Here is a 27,997-nt window from a genome sequence, read left to right as displayed (position 1 = left end):
GCTCCGGAGGTGAGAGCAGCTCCGCAAGCGTCATTCAGGAAGAAGCAAGAAGAGAGAGAGAGAGAGAGAGAGAGAGAGAGGGAGGAGGAGAAGAAGGAGAAGAAAGTCATGGACAGAGGAGGAGAGTTCAAACTGAAATAAACATCTGAAAGAAGACTCCTAAACTCGGGAGGAAGGACACGATGGGGATGGATTTCAGCACCCTGCGGACCCTCATCAGCCGATATGTGAGTTAAAAAAAAACAAAAACAAACAACCTTCTTCCAATCTAATCACAGAAAAAGAAGATATGAACGATTATTATCAGCGCCGGTTTCACATTCCGTCATCCGGATTAAGTTTCACTGGAGAAAGAAAGAAGAGAGTTTATCTCTCGCTCCAAAAACATCCACTTTATTTGTTTTCATTGCAAGTTTGCATGTTTTTGCTTTTTTTTTGGACGTTGTTTATCAACAACTCGCCCTCAAAAGAACTAAATACGGTTGTTTATTATTGATGAGAGTCTTTATGTCGTTATCACCTTCACAAATTCAAAATAAAGAATTGACTAGGCAGTAAGTGTGCTGGTACAAAATCAGAATGTAAAACAATTTATAGAAATATATAATATATATGTATATCAATACATATATTCTTTATAGCTGTTGGCACAAAATGTACTCAGAAACCCAAAACTAATTCAGTGAGGTGACAGCTCCACAAAGAGGGTTTTATTTACTTCATTTTCCATAAACACAATTATAAGAACTACAGAGACTTGACCCGTATTTAATTTCTACCTCCAAGTTTGGTGCATTTAATAAGAAAAAAACCCAACAAATGCATTATTTGTATTGGAGTTAAAAACGTGCGAGGCGCACGCTGTTCCCACTTCTTTCACCCCTTTAACCGGCGAAGCAGCTCTGCAGGTGAACAAGTGAAAGGTGGAGTCGCTGCCCAGGATCACCACTGAGCCGGTGTTGCTCCGTCGTGACCCGACACGCTGAGAAATGTGGGAAAACGGCGGCTCGTCTCGGCTGTCCCACCCCCTCCCTCCCTCCCTCCCTCCCTCTGTTGACTTGCAAATGGAACATGAATTATGTAATCCAGTTGTCGTCTCCCTGCTGGTGGGATCGATGGGCAGCAGGGAGAGCAGCAGCCGGTCTGGATGGATGTGGGCTGCATTAGGGCTCCAGCAGTAATGTGTTTGACAATAATCCAGACTCCCTGCTCACACGAGAGTTCAAACCCCCGGCTCCATGATCAGCCGAGGCTTAGACAGCCTCCCAACTGTTGCAGATAGCTGATTAAATAAACCCCCTCCTGCTGTGTGTGAGAGGGGGGGGGTTTAATGTAGGAAGAAACGTGCAGGGCTGAAGCTCTGCAACTGGTAGGAACTGGTAGGAAGTGGGATCCTGATGAGGCCCGGCTGCTGCAGGCAAATGGGTTTGTTTGTAAATTGATTGTGTTTGCTGTTGCTAAAAAAATAGAAAAAAATCCACGTGCAGCAAGAGAGACTGGCGAATACTTGAGATTAACATCAGTGTTTATTTGTCTGTCGATACTGGGATGAAGGATTCCACCCATGTTCCGTCGTATCTCAAAGTGCGTTTTATCAGAATTAGGTAGATATTTTAAACAAACACAAGGATTTGATAAGATCATCGGAACAGCTCTGCATATTGACCCACGGTTGGTATTTAAAAGTGGTGAATTTAACTTTAAAGGCATTTATGTGAAGAGCCACAATCGAGTGATTATGAGAATAATCAGTCTTTCAGAAGATTCAGTCACAAAAACGCACAGTGATGTTGAGGAACTGCCGGATTAAACGTTGACGGCTTCTTGGAGGAACGAGCAGAAACACTCCTGATCGGGACGCGATGTAAAACCCGGAGTGCAGTTTTAGCGTTGGAACAAGCGGAGCTGTAATTCTTGTCTTTCCCACTCAGGTGGAACCAGAAAACAAGTTCTTTGCTTCATGAACGGAGACACTTTGTTCCCTGCGTCCTCTGTCGGCGGCGATAAATCTGCTAGAATAAGGATAATTGCTTTTTGTAAGCCATTTTAATGTCATAAATCTTATACCAGGGCTCTGGGTAAACCCGGCGTGTCACCTTGTTTTTTTTATTTTTTTTTGGGGGGGGGGTTAATATTTCAACGTGCTCGTGTCCTCTGGCTTTTCCCGGCCCTTTTTGCTTTTCGCACACTTTTCTGTGCTTCAGCGAAAAACCCGCGCATCAGAAGATGTAGAGATTCACTGCACGCTAGTGAGGACGCGTGAGGGAGCGCACCGCTTGCACCTCGCCTCTCGTCTTCAAGCAATACATTTGCATTAGTGCAGCAGGGATCATTTGATTAGTCAAGAAAAGTAGTTTCCGTCTGAGACGGCCGTTTGTTTTCTGATTTTCTTTCATCGATTCCCTCCCGAGGCGCACATCCATCACCCACTGCTTCACAACCCCTGGAGAAACTTCAAATTTGCCTTGATTGAACACTGAGGGATCATAAATTGTACTTTGCGCCCGAGTTCGGGGAGGCAGTAACAGGCGTGACACGCGCGAGGCGTCGGCGAAGCAGTCGGGCGGCATTCCTCCGCCGCTGACTAATCCTTAGACCTGGACAGGAAGCGCCGCTCCTCCTCGCCCCCCCTCCCTCCCCCTCCCCCCCGGCTTCCTGCCCCCAGCGCCGCGGATTAAAGGGTTACTGGTGTTCACCAATACCTTCACCTGCCTAATCCATTTCCCTGCAATACTTTCAAGCGCAGTCTCTCCGCAGTGGTTGTTGGCGGCCCGTCCGCCAGGGAGGGGGGGGAATACAGTTACCCCTCGGCTCCGACGGGCCGTCAATAATTCATGTGGCCAGAAGGCGTTGTGGAGGGGGTTCTGCCCGCCGCCGTGCCCACAGAGTTCCAGTCCAACGTTAAGAGAGAGGGGGGGGGGGTCATTAGGATCTACGCAGGACGAGCCTCACGCCGCTCGGTGGACACCTGCTCCGCCATACTGCCCACAATCCACAAGGTGCAGTGGGGTTAACCTCCTTATCTGGATTTACAGGCTCCCGCTAAGCCCTCTGGTCCCGGGACCGTCCCTACGCTCGTTCGGCCCGCCGAGGAAACCTGCTGCAAGGTCTCGCAAATCTGTCATCGTTTAGATTCACGATACAAAAAAACCAAAAAAGGCCCGGTCACATTTCTTCCAACTTTGTTAAAAGTGTCTCTTTTAAAGTCCCATCCGCTTTGACTTTTTTTTATTCTACATGCATGAACTCGTGTCAACCGATTTTTCAGGACTTGTGCTTTACGGGAAAAAAAACAAACAAAAACCAGGAGCAGAGATGAGAAACGTCTGCAAAAATAGATTCCTTAATGTTCTCTCTCTTTTTTTTTTTTTTTTTTTTGGAGCTGAGGATACAAAAAGCTGATCTAAAATTCCTGTGTCATTGCTTTTTAAAAGCGTCCAGCGCCTCATCGCCCTGCCCAAACTGTACCTGCGGAGGAGTGTGAGCTCCATTAGGAGCTCGTATCGGCGCAGCATTAACAGCGTATTACAGCCCATTGAACAAGGAGACGGGTGATGGATCGCTCTGGGTTAATGGTGCATAGAGGCCTCTATCCACAGAGAGAGACGGAGCGAGAGAGAGAGAGAGCGAGAGAGAGATAGAGGTGGGGTTTGAACTTGGGTCATCATAATAACGCTGCTCCAGGTTGTGAGTGAAAGTGCTGAGCAGGGCAGGTGCACCTTAATGTTCTGTGCTGTCTGAGGGAATGATGGCCTGGAGCTCGCCATTCCCCACGGCCCCACGTCAGAGCAGGGAAAGTGGAGAGAGAGAGAGAGAGAGAGTGCATACCCCCCCCTCTTCCCAAATGCTGATTTTGCAATGTGGCTGTCAACCTCCACCCCCCTTTGCTTTTAGCTAGAACGTCTCCCCTTCTCCTTTACGACTGGATTATTAAGGATTATTGGTTTGAGGCACTTTCGCTTTGTGTTGACGCGGGAAGTTTTCATTCCGTTTCCATTCTCCGTGACATAAAAACAAGCGCTTTTATTTGTGTGGGCTTGGACGTCTTCCCCGGCCTCCGTACGCGCCACAGGTCAGGCCCCGTACCAGGAAGCCGCCGAGGCGGGAATCGGTAGTTGGATCCGTCCAATTGCCTTTGATTCCCCGGCTCCCGCTGCGTCTCCTCGGGGACGGCAGAAAGCTTTTCAGCGATCTTTAACTGGACCACTTGAGAGGCCACTTTTACAGTTCAAAGCCCTGCGAGGAGACGTATCACAACATCTTATAAATAAATCCTACGCGCTCTTCCTGGAGGTGCATTTGTTGCTTAGCTACTGAACACAAGGCGCTATTCTAATTATTGCATCTGGAAGCACATGTGGCGGAAGACGTGAGGAATGGAGACCCAGTCCTGCACGGCGAAGCCAAATAAATAGATTTTTCAGGGCCGCATTAGTCTGAGTGTGCCCAAAGTGAAACGTCCCACGGTGCCACGAGTGGCGTTCTAGCATGAATAAATAATCACCGCATTAATATTTGAGTGTAATTGCCACAAACAAAAGGCCGGCCACCAGTAGATTTTGCAGTCTTCTTTACATGAAGTGCCGCCGTCGGCTTTCGTTCCAGTTTCAGTGTCCAGGTTTTGTTTTATTTCTAAAGCAGGACGGCCCTTGACGCTTTAAGCGTTCAAGTAGTGCTTTTTGATGGATGTTTAAGGTGGAAGAAGGTCCTGCTGCTGCGCCGTTGGCTTCCACTGAGGTTTTAAGTGGTCGTTAAAAAAATAAAGAAATAAAAAATCCACATACAGTAAATACAAATCAACTACGGCAGCGTGTTAAAAACAGCTCGGGGTCCTGCAGAGGACCGGAGCCTGGTGCATCCAGACGGTGTGTTTTCTAACTGGGTTCTGCCAACCACTGTTGCTTTCTTTATTGTTTTTTCATCTTGAATCGACTGAGACGTTCTAACTTGTAGGAATCCGTCAGGTGACCAGTCTCATGAGGACCACATGATGCCTTTAAGGTCCCCCTTCCTACTTCATTCTGAGAATTCTTCTCTCCCAGCGAGACGTGATTCTAACGGCTTCAGTTGGAACGCGTCGGCCCGGAATGTAGATAAGTCACACGGCGTTATTGTGAAAGCTAATGGCTAAACTGAGATACAGCAACAGATCAAACAGAGAAACATAGTTACTCTCATTGTGAGCCGGGAGATTCTGCAACCATGCAGTCACACACACTCACATGGAGTGTGTGTGTGTGTGTGTGTGTGTGTGGTCAGGAGGGGAGGGGGGAAGTTGGTATTTGAAGGGCAGTGGGAGTCATGGGCACGAGCAGGACAAAGTAGAAGAGAGAGAAATAAAACCAAAAACAAGATCAGACAGGAAATCACTGTTTGTCTGTTTCCTGAGCTCCATGGAATCATTATTGAAACTCTAACTTATTCCAGTTCAGGGGCCACATTTCATCTCCACTGGCGAAACGGTGCCTTAATAGCTTTTACCTGACAAACTTGAAAGGCTTTATTTGTAGTAGCGCGGAATATGACGGAATCCTCTTGTGATCTCTATGTCGTCTTGAATTTTAAACTGAGAAGTCGATTCATAAAGGTCTTCGAGGACTCATGAAATACATGGCCAAGGGATTTGCACTCGTCTGGCTTTGGGGTTTTGTCACGTCAGTCAAATAACACCTGAGGTCTTATCTGCTTCTTGGATGTGTGTTTTGTTTGGCAGCGTGTTGCAGTATTCCTGACGTTACTTCACACTAACGGAGAGAAAGGGAAGCTCCAGACGTCGGGTTTGACTTCAGCTCGTTTATCAGTTGATCATCATGTGATCAATTTAATGTCCCCAGAGAGAGAGAGAGAGAGAGAGAGAGAGAGAGAGAGAGAGAGAGAGAGAGAGAAGTGTGCAAACGTACAGTACAAAGTGACACTGGAACAAAACAAAACAAAAAAGTGAGACATGATCAGACGACAGCAATGGAATCGTTTCCTCAGTGAAGTGAGCATGAGGAGGGAGATTCAGGTAGGGTCTCATTTCCACAAATATTTGTCCGTCTCCCCGCTCTGTGCTTCACGCCCCCCCCCCCACTGCGTCGTTACTCTCTTCTTCTGGCCTCCGGCATACTTCTACTGGGCCAAGCAGTAACCCAGAGAGCCAATGACGGGCTGAAGACGACTCTCAACCTGCAGCCCGGCACTTCATTTCAACACGGCCGTCATTTTCACTGCAGAAAATGTGGATTATTTTGAACCGTGGCTGTGAAAGTCCTGCCGAACACTAAGATAATTGTGTGTTGTCTGGGTAAGAACCATTACCGGCAACAATACATTTGTAATAAACACCATTTAGGAGCGTTCGGGAAAGCCTGAGGAGTGCCCCCCCCCCCCCCCACCCCATGATGGAAAAGTTGTGAAATAAACGCATTGGAAAGAAGTTGGTTAAAAGCATTGTGGCACTTTTCTCTGAACTCCTGGGAGAGGACGGCAGGAAGTGAAAGCACCAGCCGAGTGAGGTAACACGAGGTGTGTGTGTTTGTGGGACTGCTAATGGTGCCGTCACGCTCAGGAAGACGAACAACCCCCCCCCCCCCCCCCCCCCCCCCCCAGCAGGATTGTTCCCGTTATCTGACTTCCAGCGTAAAGCCTCTGTCAGTGGATGAGTCGGGTCGGATTCCACTGGAACAAAAGATCTTCAGTGGAAGCACAGAGAGTGAGCAGCAGATGAGACATTGCCTGCACTGTGTATATATATATATATATATTTGTGTTTTGTACCTGCAGCCAGCCGCTGATGCTATATGACTGAAGCGGAGCCAAACAAGCGGCTTCAGCAGCTTCCAGGCTTTGTGCCAAGTTGATATCCTCCATGCTGCGGCTTCACATTCAACACACACTGACAGCGTCTGTCTTTTGTCTTCATCTGATCTAAAAAGGAAGAAGAAGAAGAAAAAACCCCTCCTGATTTCCCAGGACATGGGTTCTCCGGGGGATCGCTGACTTTTCTGTTGTACATTTGCTGTCGCGTTGTGGGAAAGGTCATCGTATGAACTGTCTGACACACGTGGATCTCATCACGGTTTCTCGCTATTTTCAAGAAATGTGTGATTGTGGTGAGGTTCTGCTGCTTTGCCAGAATTCTGTCGCTGACCAAGTCTTCTCTCTTCCACACGGACTTGTTTTTGGTGATTCTTTTTGATATTATCAAAAGAAAGCGACGTATATCGGTGAAAGAGCAGCAGTGCCGAAATGCTCCAAGTTCTTTTTTTTTTTTTTTTTTTGCTCGCAAAACACTCGACAACATTCATGGCCGTGTGACCTGATGACCAGTCACGGGTCGGTCATGTGACATGAGCAGCAGCTCTCCTCCACTGCGTCCGTCTCTCTCTCTCTCTCTCACACACACACACACACACACACACACACACACACACACACACACACACACACACACACACACACACACACACACACACACACACACACACACACACACACACACACACACACACACACTCCCTCCCAGCAGACACAATGAAACAAGTGTGAATGCAGTGTAAGTTAATTCCCCAGACGTCCACAGAATGACGGCGCTTCTACACAGCAGCCCTCCAGCACTAGTCCCTCTGTGCAGCGGCGCTGGTGTGCGTCTGCCTCCTGCGCTCCGACTGCACTAGAACCTCCTGAGAGCGGCGGCTCCAGATCCAGTGTGCCTCCGCCATCGATCCGCCGGCTCCTCCGAGGGGGTTTCATGTGAAGCCCCGGGGCCTGCTGGCATGTTTGCCGCTAAAGCAGGTGTATCGTTGCAGCTCCCTGCTGACATCTGCCCTGTGAAAACCAGGCTAATGAATTTCTCTGGAGAGATGTTGTCCTCCTCCTCCCCCTCCTCCCCCTCCCCCTCCTCCTCCTCCTCCTCTCTGCTGACCCACATAAGTGATGGAAACAGGTGAATTTCTATTTCCAGGCCATTTCAATATGGGTGAAAGGTGCTGATCTCCAGAGAGTTTTCTTGTCTTATACTTTCCATTGCAAATCATGTCCACATATATTTTACTGTGTTGTTATAAATGATCTTGTTTCATTTTCCTGACACTGAAACGAGGACATTTGAGGACGTGCAGGTGTGCAGCTGTGACCAAAGTCTCCTGACGCCGATTAGCACAAGCGCTGTCCTCATGTGACGGCCTTACCGAGGACGCCATCGCATCACTAAATCCCTTCTCGGCCCGTCCACCGGTCCACTTGGATGTTTTAGCCTCGCTCATGATAACGTTTTAGACTTTAAAGCACCAAAGAGCCGTTGCTAGACCTTCAGACTCACGGGGTGGAGCTGAAAACGCCGTTAGCGGCCCACATAGCCGGAGCAATTAACAATAAAGAGCGTTCTGTGTGTTTAAGCGCCGTCGATGGTTGGGAGCCGGGTGCATTTCTGATATTCACTGGGCTTGAGCGCGGCAGATTGTTTTGTGGCCCGGCGTCGACGCGCCGCCGTGGTTTAAAGGCTGAGGAGCGGCGTTTTCGACGTGACGCCGCGGATTTATGGTGATCTCATTTGCTCTGGCCCGGCGGCCCGATGCGAGGCTGAGCGGCGCACAGTGACAGATGGGAAGCACAGCTGGTGCTTAATCTGTGACTCAGGTGACACACACACACACACACACACACACACACACACACACACACACGCGCTGATATCAGAGGCATTCATCAGAATCGCACAGATGAAGATAATAACTTACAAAGCAGCCGAGAGTCTTCATCGTACGTAGGTGTTGCTGCCGTTTGATCACTTGGTTGCTCTCCAGGCCGCCGTACAGTGCAGAATCTACATGTGACTGGGGGGAGAAAAAAAAAAAAGTGCTGCTGAAGCACTTTTCTGCTGTTCTAGATACCGAGGATGAATAAACATACAGGCTGTGTGAGCAGCTCTGGGTATCTCTACATTTGTTTCTCGCCAGAGTACACAAGTGCTCTCACACGCACACACACACACACACACACACACACACACACACACACACACACACACACACACACACACACACACACACACACACACACACACACACACACACACACACACACACACACACACACACACACACACACGCCATGTCTGTCTTTAATGCCAAGTGATTTAGGGGAGCGAGCGGGATTTCACTTATCTCTGCAGCTCAGCGGCCGCATGGAGATAACCACCGCTCACACCGTGTTTGTACATGCAAACCTGATATATGACACAGAGTTTATACGTGTGTGTGTGTGTGTGTGTGTGTGTGTGTGTGTGTGTGTGTGTGTGTGTGTGTCAGGCTGTGGTATCGACGGGTGCAGGCCGGCGTCCTTCACCGTTGTCGAAGGCTCTGCCCGTTTCGGCGGGAGATAAAGTACTTTGGGATTGGTCATCGGTGGAAACAAGCGGCGGGGGGGCTTTAAAGCTTCAGACAAACAATAGTTTGTGTGGCGAGCAGTGATTTCTCTCTCTCTCTCTCTCTGCTGCTCACACTCTCCTGTTAATGTTATCTTCACTCAGCAGAACTACCTCTAATGCTCCACTATTTCTCTGGCAGTTTTAACAGCAAAGTGTGACCATGTTTGGGAACACGGCACCATGTCGGCTCTTAAAAATAAAAGAAAGTACTTCTTTTGATGGGGGCGCTCGTAGGAAACGTGCAAGAACAGGGATATACTGCATTTGTTTTAGATGCAAATGAGAAAACGACCGTTAATAAGTTGAGAACAAGCAGAAAGTAGGTCAGAATATTTGCTAAATATTGACAATAACCAACAAATTGCTACGCTGGAATGAGAAAAAATTATGGCGAAGTTGAATTATTATGAATAAAGAAAATGAAAATAATCTAAATATTCCTAATACCTTATAAAATGTCAGCAGTTTTTTTTTTCCTTTTACTGGATCAAAATAAATCAATGTAGTTTTGTCTTTAATCTTCAATTTCTTGAAAAATCCAAAGCTGGATCTCAAAATAAGAGCTGGATCAGCTGCTGGTGGGCCAGTGCTACTTTGAAGAGGTTTTTCTCCGATTTAAAGCAGATTGTATTTATCGCTGCTCCGTTTTGTCGCGCTTTTCATGTGTGTCTTAAGTCATCGTAATCCACAACTCATGCTAAAGTCATGTGCTTGTGCGAAGATGGATTTATTTACTCCGTGGAAATTAATTTCCCCCGGAAAGTGTGAAGATTGTCTGATGTAATCGAAGGGGCACATTTAGAAAAAGTCTCATACTTTTCTTTAAATAGGGTTCACATTTACTGTGTGAGAACTAGTTTCAGGAAGTGTGAAGGTGGGTGGGTTCGGCACTTCCTGTTTACAATCTGGTCCTGTGTTCCTGAAGGCAGCGCCGCTTCAGAGCACCACCTGCTCGCGGTGCGTTCAGGCCCCGTGGGAGAAGGGAAGCGCAGCGCGCCGTCCCGCTCACACAGTTGGCGTCGATGTAGGTCAGGGCGTTGGAACGCCGTGTGACCTTGACCGATCTAATTGTAGTCATTTGATCTTTTTCTGTCTGTAACAGAGTGGCGTCCATCATTTTCCTTTTCAAAGTTCACTGCCTATAAACTTTAGGTATATATGCAAAAAAACCAAAAGTAAACATTAAAACTTTGCATCTTTAATTACCGCATGGTTTACTTGACCTCAGTTGAACAAGATGAAGAGAATTAGGTTTTATGTCCACGTGGGAAATGCGACAAGACTGAAAAATGATGCGTCTGTGATTCCTCTTCATGACAAAAGCCGCAAGAAAGCCAGTTGTTGCCGTTCTCTTTGAAAATAGCACATAGTCACTTTCACCTCCATAACGCATAGAGAGACACAGCTGATTGGTTCACCCGCGATGACGATCGCTTGTAAAAAAAATTATTGAATTTTTCTTTATTTTTGTGTGAATGTGAGAAAATTCTGTTGCATTGAATAGTTGAACCAGAGTCGCAAGATAATGACACGTTTCCACCGCGATTGAATGAACTAGGTTTGACCTATTTTAATGATATAATATCCCCAAAAGTTTTAAAAAACATGCTTTTTCTTTAGGTCTTATTATTGCTATTACATTTTTTTTAATTCATTTAATTTTTTGTGGTCGAATTGTGTCAGTCCAGAGAGGATATCTGCTTGTGTTTCAGAATTCAGAATGTATTTTCAAAAGAAGGCTGCACGTGCAGAAACTCCGATTCAATTATTGCGGTAAAATTGTGTGAATTTTTCAAGAAACAAACTTGTGTGACTTTCTGCAGGGGGCCGTGTTGAGGTTCGAAGCATTAATGGAGGAGAAAAAAAAACATGTAAACATGCACACAATCGACCAGGAAGACACGTGCGGCCCGACTATAAATATCCAGCGTGGCTCCAGAGGGAGCGCTGCGTGTTGCTGCTCATGTGTACCTGCTCTCATGCATGTTTGATGTTGCAGCAGCGACGTATTAGTCTGTCTGCCGTCCCTGCAGACTTCCCTTCACTTTGCGCTAATGTGGCTTTGAGGAAAGTGGCTGTGGACGCTGAGTGACCGAGACAAAGCCTGAGAGCTCTCGCCACAAATGTTTCCCTTTCCAATTATAAATACGCCCCCCCCCCCCCCCCCACCCCTCCCCTCGGTACCGGCCGCGTTCTGAAACTCGAAACTCGAAACGCGTCTAAAAGTGATTATGGCGGTCCAGAATAGCACCAGGGTCTCCAGTTTCCTCGCATAGGCCAAAAGGCCCGGGCTCATTCGGAGTTTTTATTTTGCGGAGATGCCGTTTTTATTTGATTACGCGCAGACGGGCTCTCATGCGAAAAGCTCAAACGCGGACGCGGGCTGAACGGGGTCGATAGGACAGGCGATTTGTCGAGGCCGTCCCGGGTTTGTGGCGAGAGATGGGGAGGGAAGAGCGCCGCCGTCTGTTTTAAAATCAGCCACAAGAATATAGGCTGATCGTAATTATGTAAACATGAATTATCGTCACGGCCCCAAAACTCGCATTTTAGGTTGATTTAATCTATTGGAGGTCGGCTTCAACAGACAAATGCTGACATGTGTACCTCGTGTCATCGCCTACTGGTCGCCATGCATGTCCATACAGGACGTGGCTGTCCTCCATGTGAGAGAGGAGTGTGGAGGAGCAGACGGAGCAGGCAGGTGGGAGAGGCGGAGCAGCAGCAGCAGCACTGTGTGGGCGACGGCTGGCAGGCCGTCCGCACTCCCTGCCTTTCATCTCCTTTCATCTCCTCCCTCCTCCGTCAGTCAGACATCCGCCACCGAGCTGCTCTGATACGACGGCGTAACTCTCTTGTAGGACCGGTCGCAGCGACACGGCGTCCATAACGGCCTTAAACACAGGTGAAGCAGAGGGTGGAGAGTTTCCACTGCAGCGCCGGCGGCGTTGCTCTTTATTCCTTCGCTTTCAGTGGATAATTGGACGTGTCGTCTTTCCAGACGTGTGTCTGGTTCTGTTCAAATCGTCCACGCAGCTTTTCTTTGATTCCACGCAAATATTCATTTGTTAAAAAGTCACTTAAAGCTCTATAAGTTTCTTTTTCTGTGTGTGTGTGTGTGTGTGTGTGGTCCCCAAATCCAGCCCATTGTCTCTGCAGGTCCAGTCCTGTCTGAAATACTTCAGACACGCACAAATATGTCTGACTCACGTTTTTTTTTCTTTCGTAGGTGTAACTTGAGACGTAGAGTATCCAAACCGCAGCTAATCCGGCTCTCTGTTATTCCGCCTATACTTGTAATTGAAGCTGTGTCTGAGCGTCAAACGTTGCTGTCAGGACAATTTTTTTATTTTCTTTATTGTTAATATTCAGCTCCTGGGCGTTTTTAAGTTTGGCTGATTGTACAAAAATGTTCTGCGTGAGATAAATAATTCAGGTCGCGTCTATATATACATTTCTATACATCGTTTGTAACGGATGACGCGCGCAATATTCTACATAAATTAATCATCGGCACTTAAACGGGAGACATTGGGATTGCCATAAACTGATGAAATGCTACTGGGAAGCGGTTCGATGTCGCGTCCAGGAACTTTTCCCCTGATTATATTTGAAGGTCAAAAAGCCCAAACACTGAATTAAAGCAGAACTACAGAGGAACTACGACAAGTGTCTTATTAGCCTGTGTGTGGGAGAGTGTGTGTGTGTGTGTGTGTGTGTGTGTGTGTTTGTTTGCATTCCACTGTGAATCCCATGCAGGTTTGTGTAACCGTGGCAACAAAGGCTCTCATTCATTGAGACGTGTCCCACATGTGTGGCCCTACAAGCAAATACCTGCCGAGGTGAAAGTAACGAAGGCGATGCTTTCCTGTGTGTGTGTGCGTGTGCGTGTGCGTGTCCCCGCAGTGTGTCGGTGAAGAGAACTGGGTCGACAGCCGCACTATTTACATCGGACACAAGGAGCCGCCGCCAGGAACCGAGGCCTTTATACAGCAAAGATTCCCCGACAACAGAATAGTCTCTTCCAAGGTCAGTGAGGACACGCACACACACACACACACACACACACACACACACACACACTCTTGATTAGATCTTAATGAAATATAAAACACACGAAAGTGTTTTATCGGCCTCCATTCAAAATCAATTGCACGCTACACGTTCCCAAAGGCAGGCCAGGACTGTGTAATGGAACAACAGCAGTGACTGGAGGCCTGCAGCACCATCCAGGCTGTTGTTTGACTGTGTGGGTTGTTTCTCTCTCCTTCTCTGTGTGCGAAAGACAAATCGGGGAACATGGTGTGACATTATAAATGCCATCTTTTAACTTTCATTTGGTTTATTTTTATCCTTTGTTTCTTTCCTGAAACATGTGACTCATCTATTGTCTCCAGTACACTTTTTGGAATTTCATCCCAAAGAACATGTTTGAGCAGTTCCGGAGAGTCGCCAACTTCTACTTCCTCATCATCTTTCTGGTTCAGGTAAAACTTTTCTTCCGTTTCTTTTCAAAGGCTGTAAAATGTTTCTGTCCAGCCGACACTTTGTTTCTTCGGCAACGTGTCACGTTAAAATAAGATCCGGGTTTTAAAATCCTCTCCTTGTTTGTGCTTCACCCTCAGTTGATCATCGACACCCCCACCAGTCCCATCACAAGCGGACTCCCTCTCTTTTTCGTCATCACCGTCACGGCCATCAAGCAGGTGAGGCTCGGGACCTTCATCATCGTCATCGTCATCATCGTCATCATTGCCGAGCGTCAGTCCGACAACTCTCCGTGTCTCTGCTGGTCTCTTCCAGGGCTACGAGGACTGGCTGAGACACAAAGCGGACAACGCCGTCAACCGCTGTCCTGTGCACGTGGTGCAGCACGGGAAGGTGGTCCGCAAGCAAAGCCGCAAGCTCAGGGTGTGTGTGTGTGTGTGTGTGTGTGTGTGTGTGCGTGCGTGCACGATGCATGACATGAAGAGCTGAGCTGCAGGATTTTAACCACTGCTCCGCTTTGTCTGTCTTTAGACTTTTGGAAACTGTTCCATTCCATGTGTGTAGTGTGATGACATGAGGTCTTCTATAATAACGGCTCCACAAAGATATATATATAACGTATAAAAGAAAAAAAGTTTTTTTTTTTTTTATTCACACGTTGCACTTTATTTTTAACCACTGTTCTCGTCTGGCTAAAAATGGCTGATAAAAGGTTGACAAAGATAAAATGTGTGCCCAATTCAGAACAGACATTTCTGCCATTTCTGCCATTTTAACATTAAATCGTCAAAATGGCTAAAATAAGTACTTTAGATAGCTTAAACAGCTTAAAAAAAAATCACAGTTAAAAAGGGTAGAATTGGTCAAATATCTATGCAGAGTAAATAATAGCAAACAGCTAAAATGACTAAAATTTAAGAAAAAGAAAAAAAAAGATAAAACCACCAAATTAACTCCCAAAATATATGACCAATGTTGTAAATTGCATTCATGAAACATCAGACATGTTATTCGTATTTTAAAAGTTAAATGTTGCTGCTTTAAACTAATTTAATGTGGCGGAAAGAGCTGGAGAGGCAGTTTTAGTCAAAGAAAGCAGTGGAAGCTTGAAGCTTTGTTATTGCTGCTGTGTGTGTGTGTGTGTGTGTGTGTGTGTGTGTGTGTGTGTGTGTGTGTGTGTGTGTGTGTGTGTGTGTGTGTGTGTGTGTGTGTGTGTGTGTGTGTGTGTGTGTGTGTGTGTGTGTGTGTGTGTGTGTGTGTGTGTGTGTGTGTGTGTGTGTGTGTGTGTGTGTGTGTGTAGATTAAGGTTAAGTTGTGAGGTACATTGCATTAGTTCAAACTGCATTAGCAAAGCTGGAAATAAGGAGATGAGTGTCCTGATGGCGTTGGAAGGAGTCCAGAGTTGGACGGTGGACAGACGTGTCTCTGACACGAGCCCTCCAACGTCGATGGCGTTCCAAGTTCAGTGCAGGCCCTCGATGTGACGCGTGTCTTCGCCCGCTGCAGGTCGGGGACGTCGTCTTTGTGAAAGAAGACGAGAGCTTCCCCTGCGACCTCATCCTGCTCTCCACGTCCCGGGACGAGGGGACCTGCTACGTCACCACGGCCAGCCTGGACGGCGAGAGCAGCCACAAGGTGCGTCGTCCCCCGCCGGGAGGACCCCCCCCCCCCCCCCCCCCCGAGGGTCACTTGTTCCTCCGTCCTCGTCCTCACGGCGTCCTCTCTGCCCCACGTCTCTTTGTCCGTCCCCAGACCTACTATGCGGTTCAGGACACGAAGGCCTACTGCACAGAGAAGGAGGTGGACTCCATCCACGCCACAATAGAGTGCGAGCAGCCGCAGCCAGACCTGTACAAGTCAGTGCGAGCCCATGCCTTCCTCACAAATCAACCACATTTATTATCCCCCGCCGTGGCCGATAGGCCCCGTAGGGGGATCTTGAAACAGTCTCCATACGTACGTCCGTCCGTTCGAACGTTTCTACCTAGATCTCGGCAACCCCTGGGCCCACAGTGACCAAACTTCACATGTGGATACATCTCAGATGGGGAAGGGATACTATGGTGACCTCGACCTAATTTGCATATTAAGTAGGTCACAGGGTCACGAAGTGCTTAAAAACACATTTGGGGCTCTGGAGGCCTAGGTTTTTGAGCTAGGGCTCGGGAATTTTATACACACATGATACACACTCCAGGGATAACCTCCAGTACACCAAGTGACCTGACCTTGACCTTGAAGATTGCACAATACATGTATTTTGATAGAAACATTTCTCCTCATTTCTCAGCAGTTCCTGGGCCCACAGTCACCAAACTTCACACATGGACACTCCACCTGGGGAGAAGGGGCACCATGGTGACCATGACCTAATTTGCATATCAGGTCACAGGGTCACTAAGTGCATAAAAACACCTTTTGGGCTCTGGAGACGTATTTTGACATAGCTTATGAAGAAGACCTTTCAGATTCTACATAATTATCTACTAGGACCCATGGAACACCCTCTAGTGTACCAAGTGTGCTGCCTTAGAGCTGGCTTTGTGAGAAAATATAAAGCCCTCCGGCGGGGGATTAGCCGAGCAACGGCCTTCTTGTTTATGTATTTATTTGAACCTTCTCGTCTTTTCCCTCCACAGATTCGTGGGCCGGATCAACGTCTACATGGACAACGAGCCGGTGGCCAGGTGACCAGACTCGGGGACTCCGTTGTTCCGTGTGCCGATGAGGAAATGTGTCTCTAGATACGACGGCCTTCCTCTGACCTCTTTAGAGTTGCACTTGTGTCGCGCCTCAAGAATAAAGTCTCGCTCTGAACTGCTTTTTGTCTCCAGGCCGTTGGGATCCGAAAACCTGCTGCTCCGAGGAGCCACGCTCAAGAACACGGAATACATCTACGGTAATTTTATACAACATTAAAAAAAAAAAAAAAAAAACTAAATCGTCTGTTTGCTTTCGAGAATTCATAAATTGCGAGCTATTAAAACCCGTTTCCCCCCCCCCCTGTAGCGGTTGTCATCTACACCGGCATGGAAACCAAGATGGCCCTGAACTACCAGTCCAAGTCCCAGAAAAGATCCGCCGTGGAGAAGTGAGCGCTGAGAGAAGAACCCCGTTAGCGTCGATCCGCGTCCTCTTGCGAGCTTCTTTCTCGGATTAGATCATCTTTCCTTTTTTTTTTTTTTCATTCACCCATCCTTCTCGTCCATCTGCTCACTTCTCACGTCTTCGTTCATTCGCCGACTGGAGATCTGTGGCTCGCTCCTCGGACTGGATCAATGTTCTTTTCCGTCTGGCGTCGAGACTCCCGCGTCCAGATGGCTTGTAGAAATGACTGAGTGGAGGTGGATTACGTTCACACTTGGTTATAGTCTCGGCCTCATTAATTCATTGGAAGCGTAATTGTGCTATTTTGATGAGAAGGAAAAAAATAAATAAATCACGTGGTTTCGGAGTCCGTCCAGACAAAATATGGATTTGATAATATTAGGGGAGACGGTTAACGGCGTCTATTATCTTGGGGCCGTACCCTGACGGAGTGTGTCTGGCGTCCTCGCAGGTCGATGAACGCCTACCTGGTGGTGTACCTCTGCATCCTCATCAGCAAGGCCGTCATCAACACGGCGCTGAAGTACGCGTGGCAAGCCGACCCCAACCGGGACGAGCCGTGGTACAACGACAGGACGGAGGCCGAGCGGCAGCGGCACATCGTGAGTGTCTCTCCTTCGGTCGCGCCGGCGCCTACGCTCCCCACGCTCTTCATCCTCCTCCTCCTCCTCCTCCTCCTCCTCCAGCTCGTCAGGGCTTTCACAGACTTCCTGGCCTTCATGGTTCTCTTCAACTACATCATCCCCGTCTCCATGTACGTCACGGTGGAGATGCAGAAGTTTCTGGGCTCGTACTTCATCATGTGGGACGACGAGATGTTCGACGAGGAGCTGGGGGAGCGAGCCGTGGTCAACACCTCCGACCTGAACGAGGAGCTGGGACAGGTAGCAACGGCCCATTAGATTGTAAAAAAAAAGAGTGTGTTTCAGATTGAATTGCTCAAATTAGTAATATTTTAGATTTCGTGGGCGGGAAGGTTTCAAGATAGATCTGCGAGTGCAGGTGGTTACAGGAATCCTGTGTTTCCCAGGTGGAGTATGTGTTTACAGACAAGACGGGCACGCTGACCGAGAACAACATGGAGTTCATCGAGTGCTGCGTGGACGGACACGTCTATGTGCCCCAGGCCATCTGCAATGGACAGGTGACGGTCAGCAGAGCAGTACACTGTAAAGCCCGGGTAAATATCCACACGTTGAAATGACGGAACCAAATCTCCCAGGTGATGCCTGGAGCCTCGGGTATGGACATGATCGACACGTCTCCCGGCCCGGATGCACGGGTGAGCCTCCCTTTAGTTTTCTCTGTGTGTGTGTGTGTGTGTGTGTGTGTGTGTGTGTGTGTGTGTGTGTGTGTGTGTGTGTGTGTGTGGCTAACGGACCTGATGGCCTCACTGCAGGAGCGCGAGGAGCTGTTCTTCCGGGCGCTGTGTCTGTGCCACACGGTGCAGGTGAAGGAGGAGGAGACGGTGGACGGCATCAAACATGGCCTCCACCAGGGCAAGTCCACGTCCTTCTACATCTCCTCCTCTCCGGACGAGGTGGCGCTGGTGGAGGGAATGAAGAGGTGACGCGCTTTTATTTCACGCGCCCGCGAAAGAAGCTGCCTTGTATCGCCACCATTTTGGGTTTTTCACTGAATTTCCATCCACATTGACTCACAAGTTTCTTCACAATGTTTGGCGGAAATGGTTTGCCGAGTAATTAACAAAAAATTATGACACAGTGTCCCTGCATTTTTGTGTACATGCTCTCATTTTCCCCCATTTTCCCATCTGCCTTGACTGGCACATACATTTCTTTTTAAAATTGTTGCTTACAAAACTCACAGCACAGATATCTGTGTGAAATCCGGTGGATTAATAAGATTAAGATGGCGCCTCCTGTCTTAAAGAGGCAGAATAATCATATATATATATTTTTTAAACATGCCATTCAGACTAATTAATATAGTTTGTCGGCTGCAGGCTGGGCTTCACCTACCTGAGACTCAAAGACGGTCAGATGGAAATCTTGAACAGGGAAGACGAAATTGAAAAGTGAGTGTGTCACAACATTTTTACTGCCGCTGTGTTTGTTTATTTTTATTTTTTTTATTTATATCGTTTCATCTCTTTCTTTTTTTCCTTCTTTTTGTCAGATTTGAGCTTCTAGAAGTTTTGACATTCGACTCGGTGAGACGGAGGATGAGCGTCATCGTCCGGTCCAACACCGGTAACTGACATGAACGTGTATTTTCGTACTTCTCTGTGTGTTTATTTCCCCTGACGCAGTTTTTTTTCTGCCCGTGTGTGTGTGTGTGTGTGTGTGTGTGTGTGTGTGTGTGTGTGTGTGTGCAGGTGAGGTGTATCTGTTCGTTAAAGGAGCAGACTCCTCCATCTTTCCCCGAGTCGTCTCCGGCAAGGTGGATCAGATCAGAGCTCGGGTCGAGCAAAACGCCGTGGTGAGAGAGTGCACGCACACACACACACACTCCGGTTTCCATGGTTACCACAGGAAGCGGCCCTCTTCTATTAAAGCGCTGAGCGGTGTTGTTCTCCGCTGCAGGAGGGCCTGAGGACGCTGTGCGTCGCCTACCGCCGCCTGAGCCCCGACCAGTACCAGCAGGTCTGCCACCTGCTGAACGCCGCCAAGCTGGCGCTGCAGGACCGGGACAAGCGGCTCGCCGAGGCCTACGACCTCATCGAGAAAGACTTGATCCTGCTCGGCGCCACCGCGGTGGAGGACAGGTGGACGCTCTTTTCCCCTCGAAGTGTCGGCGAGTCGATGTGGTTCTCGTCCCTGAGTGTGTCAAATCTCCCCCCGCAGGCTGCAAGAGAAGGCGGCGGACACCATCGAGTCGCTCCACAAAGCGGGCATGAAGGTGTGGGTGCTCACCGGCGACAAGATGGAGACGGCGGCCGCCACCTGCTACGCCAGCAAGCTGTTCCGCCGCAACACGCAGATCCTGGAGCTGACCACCAAGCGCACGGAGGAGCAGAGCCTCCACGACGTGCTGTTCGACCTGAGCAGGACGGTGCTGAGGCAGCACGGCGGCATGACCCGCGACACCTTCTCCGGGTGCGTCCGGCCGCTCCATTCGCCGCCGCCGCGTCGACGATCCGCCGCTTACCGGGCCGAGTGTGTGTGTGTGTGTCCAGCTTGTCAGGTGACTGCACGGACTACGGCCTGATCATCGACGGCGCCACGCTGTCGGCGGTGATGAGGCCCGGCCAGGAGGACTCCAACTCGGGGAATTACAAGGAGATCTTCCTGGAGATCTGTCGGAACTGCAGCGCCGTGCTCTGCTGTCGGATGGCGCCGCTTCAGAAAGCTCAGGTGCGGGGGAAAACCGACGTGGGCGCGGGGGAGCTGGGAAAATGGCGGAGCCGGGGAGCTACAAGCCTTGCTCTTTTTTTTTTTTCGTCCTCCAGATCGTCAAGCTGATCAAAGTCTCCAAGGAGCATCCGATCACGCTCGCCGTCGGGGACGGCGCCAACGACGTCAGCATGATCCTGGAGGCGCACGTCGGCATCGGTGAGGTTCCACTGACTGTTGAAAGCAGAGAACGTGCCGGTTATGTTAATGGTGGAACATGTTTCCAGGCATTATGGGTAAGGAGGGCCGTCAGGCGGTGAGGAACAGTGACTACGCCATCCCCAAGTTCAAACACCTGAAGAAGATGCTGCTCGTTCACGGACACTATTACTACATTCGCATCTCGGAGCTGGTGCAGTACTTCTTTTACAAGGTAGTCGTACTTCCTCTGCGTTTTTACTTCAGAAACGTCCAGTAAATCTGCTTTTTCTTACCGATCCGCTCTCTTTTTTTTCCCCAGAATGTGTGTTTCATCTTCCCCCAGTTCCTCTACCAGTTCTTCTGTGGCTTCTCTCAACAGGTAGACACACACACACACACACACACACACACACACAGGGGAATAAACCAGTGAAACACTGCTTCCCTCTTTGAATCCCCAGCCGCTGTACGACACGGCCTACTTGACGCTCTACAACATCAGCTTCACGTCGCTGCCCATCTTGCTCTACAGCCTCATCGAGCAGCACATCAACATGGACATCCTGAAGAAGGATCCGACTCTCTACAGGTCAGCGTCGCGCCGCGCCGCACTGCGCCGCGCCGCCGTGGTTTCGCGTCGCGCCGGGGCCGGGCTGTGATTTCAACCCCCCCGGGCGCCCCGCTTTCTCTTTTCATCCAGAGACATTGCGAAGAACTCGATGCTGCAGTGGCCCTCGTTCATCTACTGGACCGTGCTGGGCGTCTACGACGCCGTGGTGATGTTCTTCGGCGCCTACTTCCTGTTTGACAACACCACCTTCACCAGCAACGGACAGGTAACGGATGTGTCTCCGGCAGTTTGTCTCTCTCGGGGCTCGCCGGGGATTGAGACGGACTTTTCTTCTGGATTGTTCTTGTATTGTCAAAGAAACAAATGTTTTTTTTATTATTGTAATCGTTAGGAACCTTATATACAGTACCTGCAGCAGTTTGCAGAATATTTCCTGTTTTTCCAACATTCAGCGGATTCACTAAACGCGTCGGCGAATATTTTTTTTTTTTTTAAAGTCTTGTTTTCCACATGTGCTCCACACTATTCCTCACAAATCTCTCTGGATTTATTCAAACAAATGGATATGAATACACTCCTCTCCAGTTTTTCTCCAGCAGCGTCACTCTCTGAGACGTTTTGGACCTTTTTTTTTTTTTTAAGTTGCCTGGTTTTTCTATATTCTATTTTTCTTGTTTGCATCCAGTTTTCACATTTTCTCCTCCTTCGGCTACAAAACTGTTCATTTTTGTTATGATTTTTCTCTCCTGGCCACATCTTCTTCTTCTTCTTACTATCCTCTTACCTTTGTGTTGCTGTTTCTTTTTGCTTCTCGTCTCCCAGCTCATGACAACCAACACACAGATGGTAAGCCTGTCCCTGTCTCTCTCTTGTCGGCTCTGCCTCCTTCCACTTCTCCGTTTCATCTCACACACTCACTCCCCTCATCCTCCACCTACTGCTTGCTGTAGGATCCTCACCCGTAGGCTGTCGCGTCGTTCTCCACCCCCCCACCCCCCCCCCCCCCACACCCATAACGCTCATCTCTCGACCCCACGCCTCGACGTTTGTCCTGGAGAAGCAACGGCCCGAATGAGTGGAGAGAAACGTCTGTTTGTCTGCTTCCATTACGGGACATTTGAGCCATTTCTGCCTTTTGTAATCTAATTCTTCTACAGCCAACAATGTCCTTTCTGGAGTACAATATGATCGTCACATTAGTGGCTACTCTTGGCAGCATCAGGCCTATTTATAAGAGAAATAAGAGACGGGGGCTTTCACAGCTTTGCAGCGATGTGGTTTTTTTTTTAAATATTGAAAACAAAGGAAATCTGAAACCACAAAGTAGAAGAGAAGATCGGATGTAATGCTTGTGGAAAAAATAATACGATAAGAGCAATTTGTACTCGTATATCATAGATAACAGTCTGCATGGTAATTTTGAATTTCAACTATAATAAATAGAGATTTCATAATGTAAAGTCCATCGTATAATTACTGTAAGCTTAATATGTCGTCGACACGAACAAGTTCCATGCAAATTCTCCCCGAAGCTGATGAAACTGAGCCGCAGGTTGTGAACAGGTTCTGGAAATTCCAGTTTTTTTTGTCGACATCTCACAGTCATCGTGTCTCATCCGTGAGTCAGCCGAGTGTCGACTCCTCACCTGAATGTCCCCCCCCCCCCCCCCCCGAGCTCCCTGCCATCTGTTTGATTGATTGATTCCCTAGTTTATCTTTATGTTTCATTAAAAAAAAAAAAAAAGGTTTTTAATGTAATTTACAAGAAATAACAACTGAAAAAAACTCTTTTTTTAATTAATGTTATTGACTTTAACTGCAGCTTTTGCCACTTTTGCTCGGCAGATGTTTGGAAATTGGACATTCGGGACTCTGGTCTTCACTGTGCTCGTCTTCACAGTGACATTCAAGGTACACACACACACACACACACACACACACACAGTGTGCTGTGATGGCCATCATTAAACCAAGCTTTGCACTTCTCCAGCTGGCTCTGGACACTCACTACTGGACGTGGATCAACCACTTTGTCATCTGGGGCTCGCTGATATTCTTCGTGGTCTTCTCCCTGTTGTGGGGTGGAATCATCTGGTACGCCTCAACATACATATATATATATATATATATTTAAAAAAGGATTCCAGTGTTTTACCAGCCAGTGGGTGAGCTGCTCCCTCTCCTCCCTCCACCCATCCTCGTCGTTTCCCTCCAGGCCCTTCCTCAACTACCAGAGGATGTACTACGTGTTCATGCAGATGTTGTCCAGCGGTCCGGCCTGGCTCAGCATCATCCTGCTGGTCGCGGCCAGTCTGCTGCCGGACGTGGTGAAGAAGGTCATCTGGCGGGCGCTGTGGCCGTCCACCACCGAGCGCATACAGGTGGGTTCAGGTGCTGACGTTGTGGATATTGCAGTTATTAATGAAGAGATGCCGTCACCGGCGAGGTGGCCTCGTGGCGCCGCCGCCGCGTCTAACCGGTCGCTCTGGGTCCAGCAGACCTACGCTGGGTTGGGCTTCGTCCCCGCTGTGCTGGACGTGAGTCAGTAAGCCTTCCCGTCGGTGTGCGGTGCCTCCTTCGCTCTACCGCAGGACGTCGTCACTGCACAGGACTGCCGAGCGGCGCAAAGGACCATTTGCTCCGCTGCGGTTTTCTGAACGACTTTTCCTTTTCCTCTTCGTACCGAACTGCTCAGTGTGGTGGTGTGATGAGAATCACCCTCATGAGATCCCTCTGCTCCTTTGAGATAACAAACAAAACTGCCTTAACTACTTTCTGTGATTGAGACTTTCTTGAACTTTTCCCTCTTCTTCTTTCCCCGGTTCCTCCTCCCCTCCTCTCCTCCTCTCCTCTCCTCCTCCCCTCCTCTCCTCCCCTCGCTCTCCCACGGCAGGCTAAGCGTCGGTGCCTTGCCTCCGAGCCGTCCACCATCTTTATGCTGTCTCAGACCTCCAGCAGAATGAGTTTCTAACCCAGAGGTGACCCTCTGCCCCCCCCCCCCCCCTCCCCCCTCCCCCGTCTCCTTCCACCCAACCCCTCTGCACTGTTCTGCATGTATTCATCTTGCATGCCTCCTGCATCCACACCTGGTTTGGTTGCGCCGGCCAGCTGGTGTGCAGCCCTGTAATGTGTGTGTGTTGGTGTCCACAGCGTGTTAGGGAGGAAAGGTTTGCGAGGGCGCTGACCTTCCACAGCTCCGACTCCTTACTGGACGGAGTCGCCGTCACAGAGGCCTAGCGGGCTCCAGCACGGTAAAACGCGGCTCCTGCCTCTGGCGATGGGTTTTCCTCTGGTGTGACGGTTGACGGGGCTGGACTCTAGGATGTGTGGTGTTTATTTTTTAACAACCAGACTAAAACAACTGGTTGTGCATAATGTGTGTGTGTGTGAAGAGTCCAGTGAGGGTTTCTCCTGGCAGTGGAGCAGTGCTGCCATCTAGTGGTGAATTTGACAAAAGTGGGACTGCAGTTTTGCATGTTTAATGGTGGTTTTTTTTTTTTTTTTTTTTACATTTGCATGAATTTTGTGAAGCTTGGAGTGGCGAGGATAATTGAATGTATTTATGATTTGCTTGTATCGTGGTGCTTGTTCATGCGGAGGAGACATTTTTGTCACTGTTGGCCGAGAAGCTCACACGTTTAAATAACTGTTTTAAACATTGACTCTTGCAATGACTTTAGATCTTTTTTCCCCCTAAAATGTTCACATCAATTCAACATTTATTTGTTTTGTTGCTAAATCTTGGCCACGACTCCCATAGAGGTGATAATGACTAGTTTCTATGTGTCGAGCAGAGACGACAGTGTCGCCTCCAAACTTCTCTCCGCCAGCTCCCCCCTCTCTATTCGCTATTCTCCGTCTCTCACTTCCTCTTTGCCTCCCGACACAGAACGCTGACAAACTCTACCAGGGCCAGCTGTCGGAGTTCACCCCCCTGGCGTCCCTCCACGCGCCGCCCAGCCGCCGCAGAGGCTCGGACCCCCAGAGGAACCCTCGAAGGTCTGAGCCCCTCACCAACAAACTCATGTTGACGCGCTGGCGGCGAACGCCCGACTACTGCACCTTCACCCCGCTCCTCCGATTCGTGGACGGCCCCGAGACCTCGGTCTGACCATTCAATCCAACCCCCCCCCCTCCCTCCCGTCTGCTGGTTCTTTTACTCTGATTTTTGCACGGAGGAGTGGAAGAAGCAGCTCCGACGAAGCGGGAGGGTGGGAGCGGGCGGAGGACGCCGTCCACACGGTGCCGCTGCGGCCGGGGGAGGCGTTTTCACGCGGCGTGTTCTTTACTGACATCATCATGTGACGACGATGGCGAGGGAGGGAGAAGACTCGCCCTAACGCCGCTGCTCTTAACTTTTTGTGTGACCAAAGGGTTCTGCCGTCTTTAACTGCTGCCGTCTCTCCGTCTCTCCGTCCCTCCGTCCCTCCGTCTCTCCCTGTAGGACCAACTGGTGTTGCCTGTGTGCAAACATGTTGTCCAGAAACACTCCGTAGGACTCTGAGGTCACATCCTACTCCGGGGTGAGGAGGAAGTTGTGCTAGACGAGGAAAGCCGGAGTGTTGCCACCTGACTTGGGAGTTATTCTTCCCACTTTTTCTTTTTTTTGTATTATTTATAAAAAGAAAAAAAAAGGATAATTTCAGGCTCACAGGCGACACTTCAGCTTTCACATGTTGTTCGTTTAGAGTATTTAGTCGATGTGTGTGTGCGTGAATCGCTTCCTGTCTGTTCGTACTCTGATACATATAGATCTATAGATATATATTGACATGTGGCTTCATGCTTCACGGTAGAATCTCAGTAGGAATGGCTGCTTCTGACTGCCTTAATGCCACTTGGTACCTAGGACTTTGTTTCCTCTTACCAAAGAAAGATCAAACAGCTCATACCTGCACCGTGGGCTCATCTGATGAGACGAGCCGCACATTTGAATGTATTAGAAAACAGCTTGAAAAGCTTTTATTTTGAACAAACTGAAATTGACCCACTTCTTTTCCAAGTGCCCACTGCGACCCGGTGCCTTAGTTTGTGAGACGAGAACGACACGCGTTCACGTTTTCATGAAGAAACACTAAGAAGAAGCACTGATGCATTTAGGGGGAGTCTTTGCTGCACATAAAAATGTAAATACTGCAGAGTTTATGAGACAAGTGGCATGGAAATCGTTGAAATAATTATTTAAATGTGTAATATTACAGTTGCACATGTTTGCTTGATTGTAGTTAAAAAGCCTTACGATGTCAAAAATACGCTTTTGTCTTGTTAGTAGTTTGTTTTTTATGGTTTTTGCACAAATCTGAACAAAAAAAGTCAAACTGAATATGCCTGACAAACCAAAAACGTACATGTGCAATATTCTAATGAATAAATGACAGTAAATAAAAGCACAAAACAAGTTTAGTTTGGTTTTTGTGTCAAGCGAAATGTAACGACGTGTGTGAAATTTTTGGTAAAAGTGTTTCAGGCATATTCGTTTGAGTTTTGTGCAAAATGATCAAAGATTTTTTAAAAACGACCTATTTTTGAATGTGTTCAATTCACGAAACCTTCTTCTCTCCTCGGAACAGACGAGTCGAACACTGAATTCAACGCTCTTCTTCTCTTTCTTTGTAGCTCTCTCTCTCTCTCTCTCTCTCTCTGCTGAAGGATGTTTTCCTACCTCTGTGACAGTCGTCTCATCACCGCCGCCACCGTCTGTCCTCCTCTCCGTCGCTCCGCCGGTTCACGTGAGACCGTAGAAACACGTTTTGTCCTCCACCAGTTCTTCCAGGAACCCGAAGCCTTGTTGTCGCTAGAGAAGCTCTTAGCTGCTTTACATTAGGTGCCTTTTTTCTGCTAGCTGTGCAGTTTGCGCCCGTCTCCGCTCGCTTTCCCTCCGGCGAGGACGTGAACACGGTACGAGAGGCTGGACGAGGTACCGAGAGACGTGAATGTAAAAACCAGTCCAAGAGAAACACGACTCCCGAAACATCCCACTGTTACTTTTTGTATGCGTTTCTTTCTTTCTTCTTTTTTTTAAAAATTGTTTTTACTTCAGGTGTTTTATATCTGCCTTCAAGGGCAACGTTGTGAATTTTTTTTACTGTTTTCGGTTACTTGACTAGAATTCACGTTTACACGCGTTTTTTCTTTAAAGACACTTGAAGAGAAATCAACTGGCATCATGAGTTATTTGTTTTTTAAAATGTGTTTGTTTTCTCTCACTTGAACCCCCCCCCCCCCCCCAAGTCTATCTTTTAATCTTGGGTAAAGCACAGAGGTTCTCGGTTTGTAAATCAAGAATTGCCGAAAAACATGTCAAAGTTGAATCTCACGAAATGAGAAATGCTTTCCCACCTTTGTTGAGGTTTTTTTTCTTGGTTTTTTTTTTTTTTTTTTCGACAAATATCAGAGTCACACAGTCACAGTTGTTTTGGTCCTGAGACAGTATTTAATGTGTCTTATTTATATAGACGAGTATTTCCGGCAGCCAGACTTGAAAAGGAAAACGGATCTCTGTGTAGCTGAGGCTTACACACACACACACACACACACACACACGCACACACACACACTGTGCTGTAGAACCTATAAGAGCCATTCAAAGTGGGCTGGAGGTTCTCGCTGGGCCGTTCGCTCTCGTACTACTGATCTTTCACAGCCTTCAGCCGGATGTTATCTTTTCAAATGTATTATTGTACAGATATCTATGCTTCTCATAATGGCTGATGATATAAATGACCTATATTATATACATATATATGAAAAAAACGTGTAGTTATGTCAATTATTGTACAGTTTTGGGGTTTTTGTATTACAGTTTTTAACAGAGTCATATCAAGATTTACTTGTGGATGGATTTTTTTGCCAACCTTTATGTAGCTGTTAATGGCAAAAATAATAATGATTAAAAAAAAAAAGACCCTGTACATTTGCTTTGAA

General features: G+C 48.2%; 1 protein-coding gene across 2 annotated transcripts; it reads left to right on the top strand.

Annotated features, from left to right (window-relative positions):
- The first annotated feature begins 34 nt into the window (after positions 1–34).
- atp11a (ATPase phospholipid transporting 11A) lies at positions 35–27,936 on the top strand. 2 transcript variants are annotated; one of them, XM_080519727.1, is made up of 30 exons: positions 35–227; positions 13,316–13,438; positions 13,807–13,896; positions 14,035–14,115; positions 14,213–14,320; positions 15,404–15,532; positions 15,650–15,753; positions 16,537–16,584; positions 16,732–16,796; positions 16,907–16,988; positions 17,457–17,607; positions 17,692–17,889; positions 18,036–18,149; positions 18,228–18,287; positions 18,405–18,571; positions 18,972–19,043; positions 19,145–19,218; positions 19,344–19,447; positions 19,552–19,733; positions 19,813–20,064; positions 20,145–20,322; positions 20,418–20,520; positions 20,589–20,734; positions 20,822–20,881; positions 20,964–21,091; positions 21,203–21,338; positions 22,919–22,984; positions 23,064–23,167; positions 23,289–23,454; positions 24,963–27,936. In XM_080519727.1, exons 1-30 carry the CDS (start codon positions 183–185, stop codon positions 25,182–25,184), a joined length of 3,558 nt encoding a protein of 1,185 aa, XP_080375853.1. In that variant the 5' UTR covers positions 35–182; the 3' UTR covers positions 25,185–27,936. The 2 variants fall into 2 exon arrangements, with proteins under 2 accessions (XP_080375853.1, XP_080375852.1); XM_080519726.1 differs by lacking the exon at positions 24,963–27,936 and having other exon boundaries at positions 23,289–23,726.
- Positions 27,937–27,997: the final 61 nt, after the last annotated feature.

Source organism: Blennius ocellaris (assembly GCF_963422515.1).
Source record: "Blennius ocellaris genome assembly, chromosome: 24".
In the NCBI taxonomy this organism is placed as follows: domain Eukaryota; kingdom Metazoa; phylum Chordata; class Actinopteri; order Blenniiformes; family Blenniidae; genus Blennius; species Blennius ocellaris.
The sequence above is the reverse complement of the archived record's forward strand: the minus strand, read 5'-3'. Positions and strand labels throughout refer to the sequence as shown.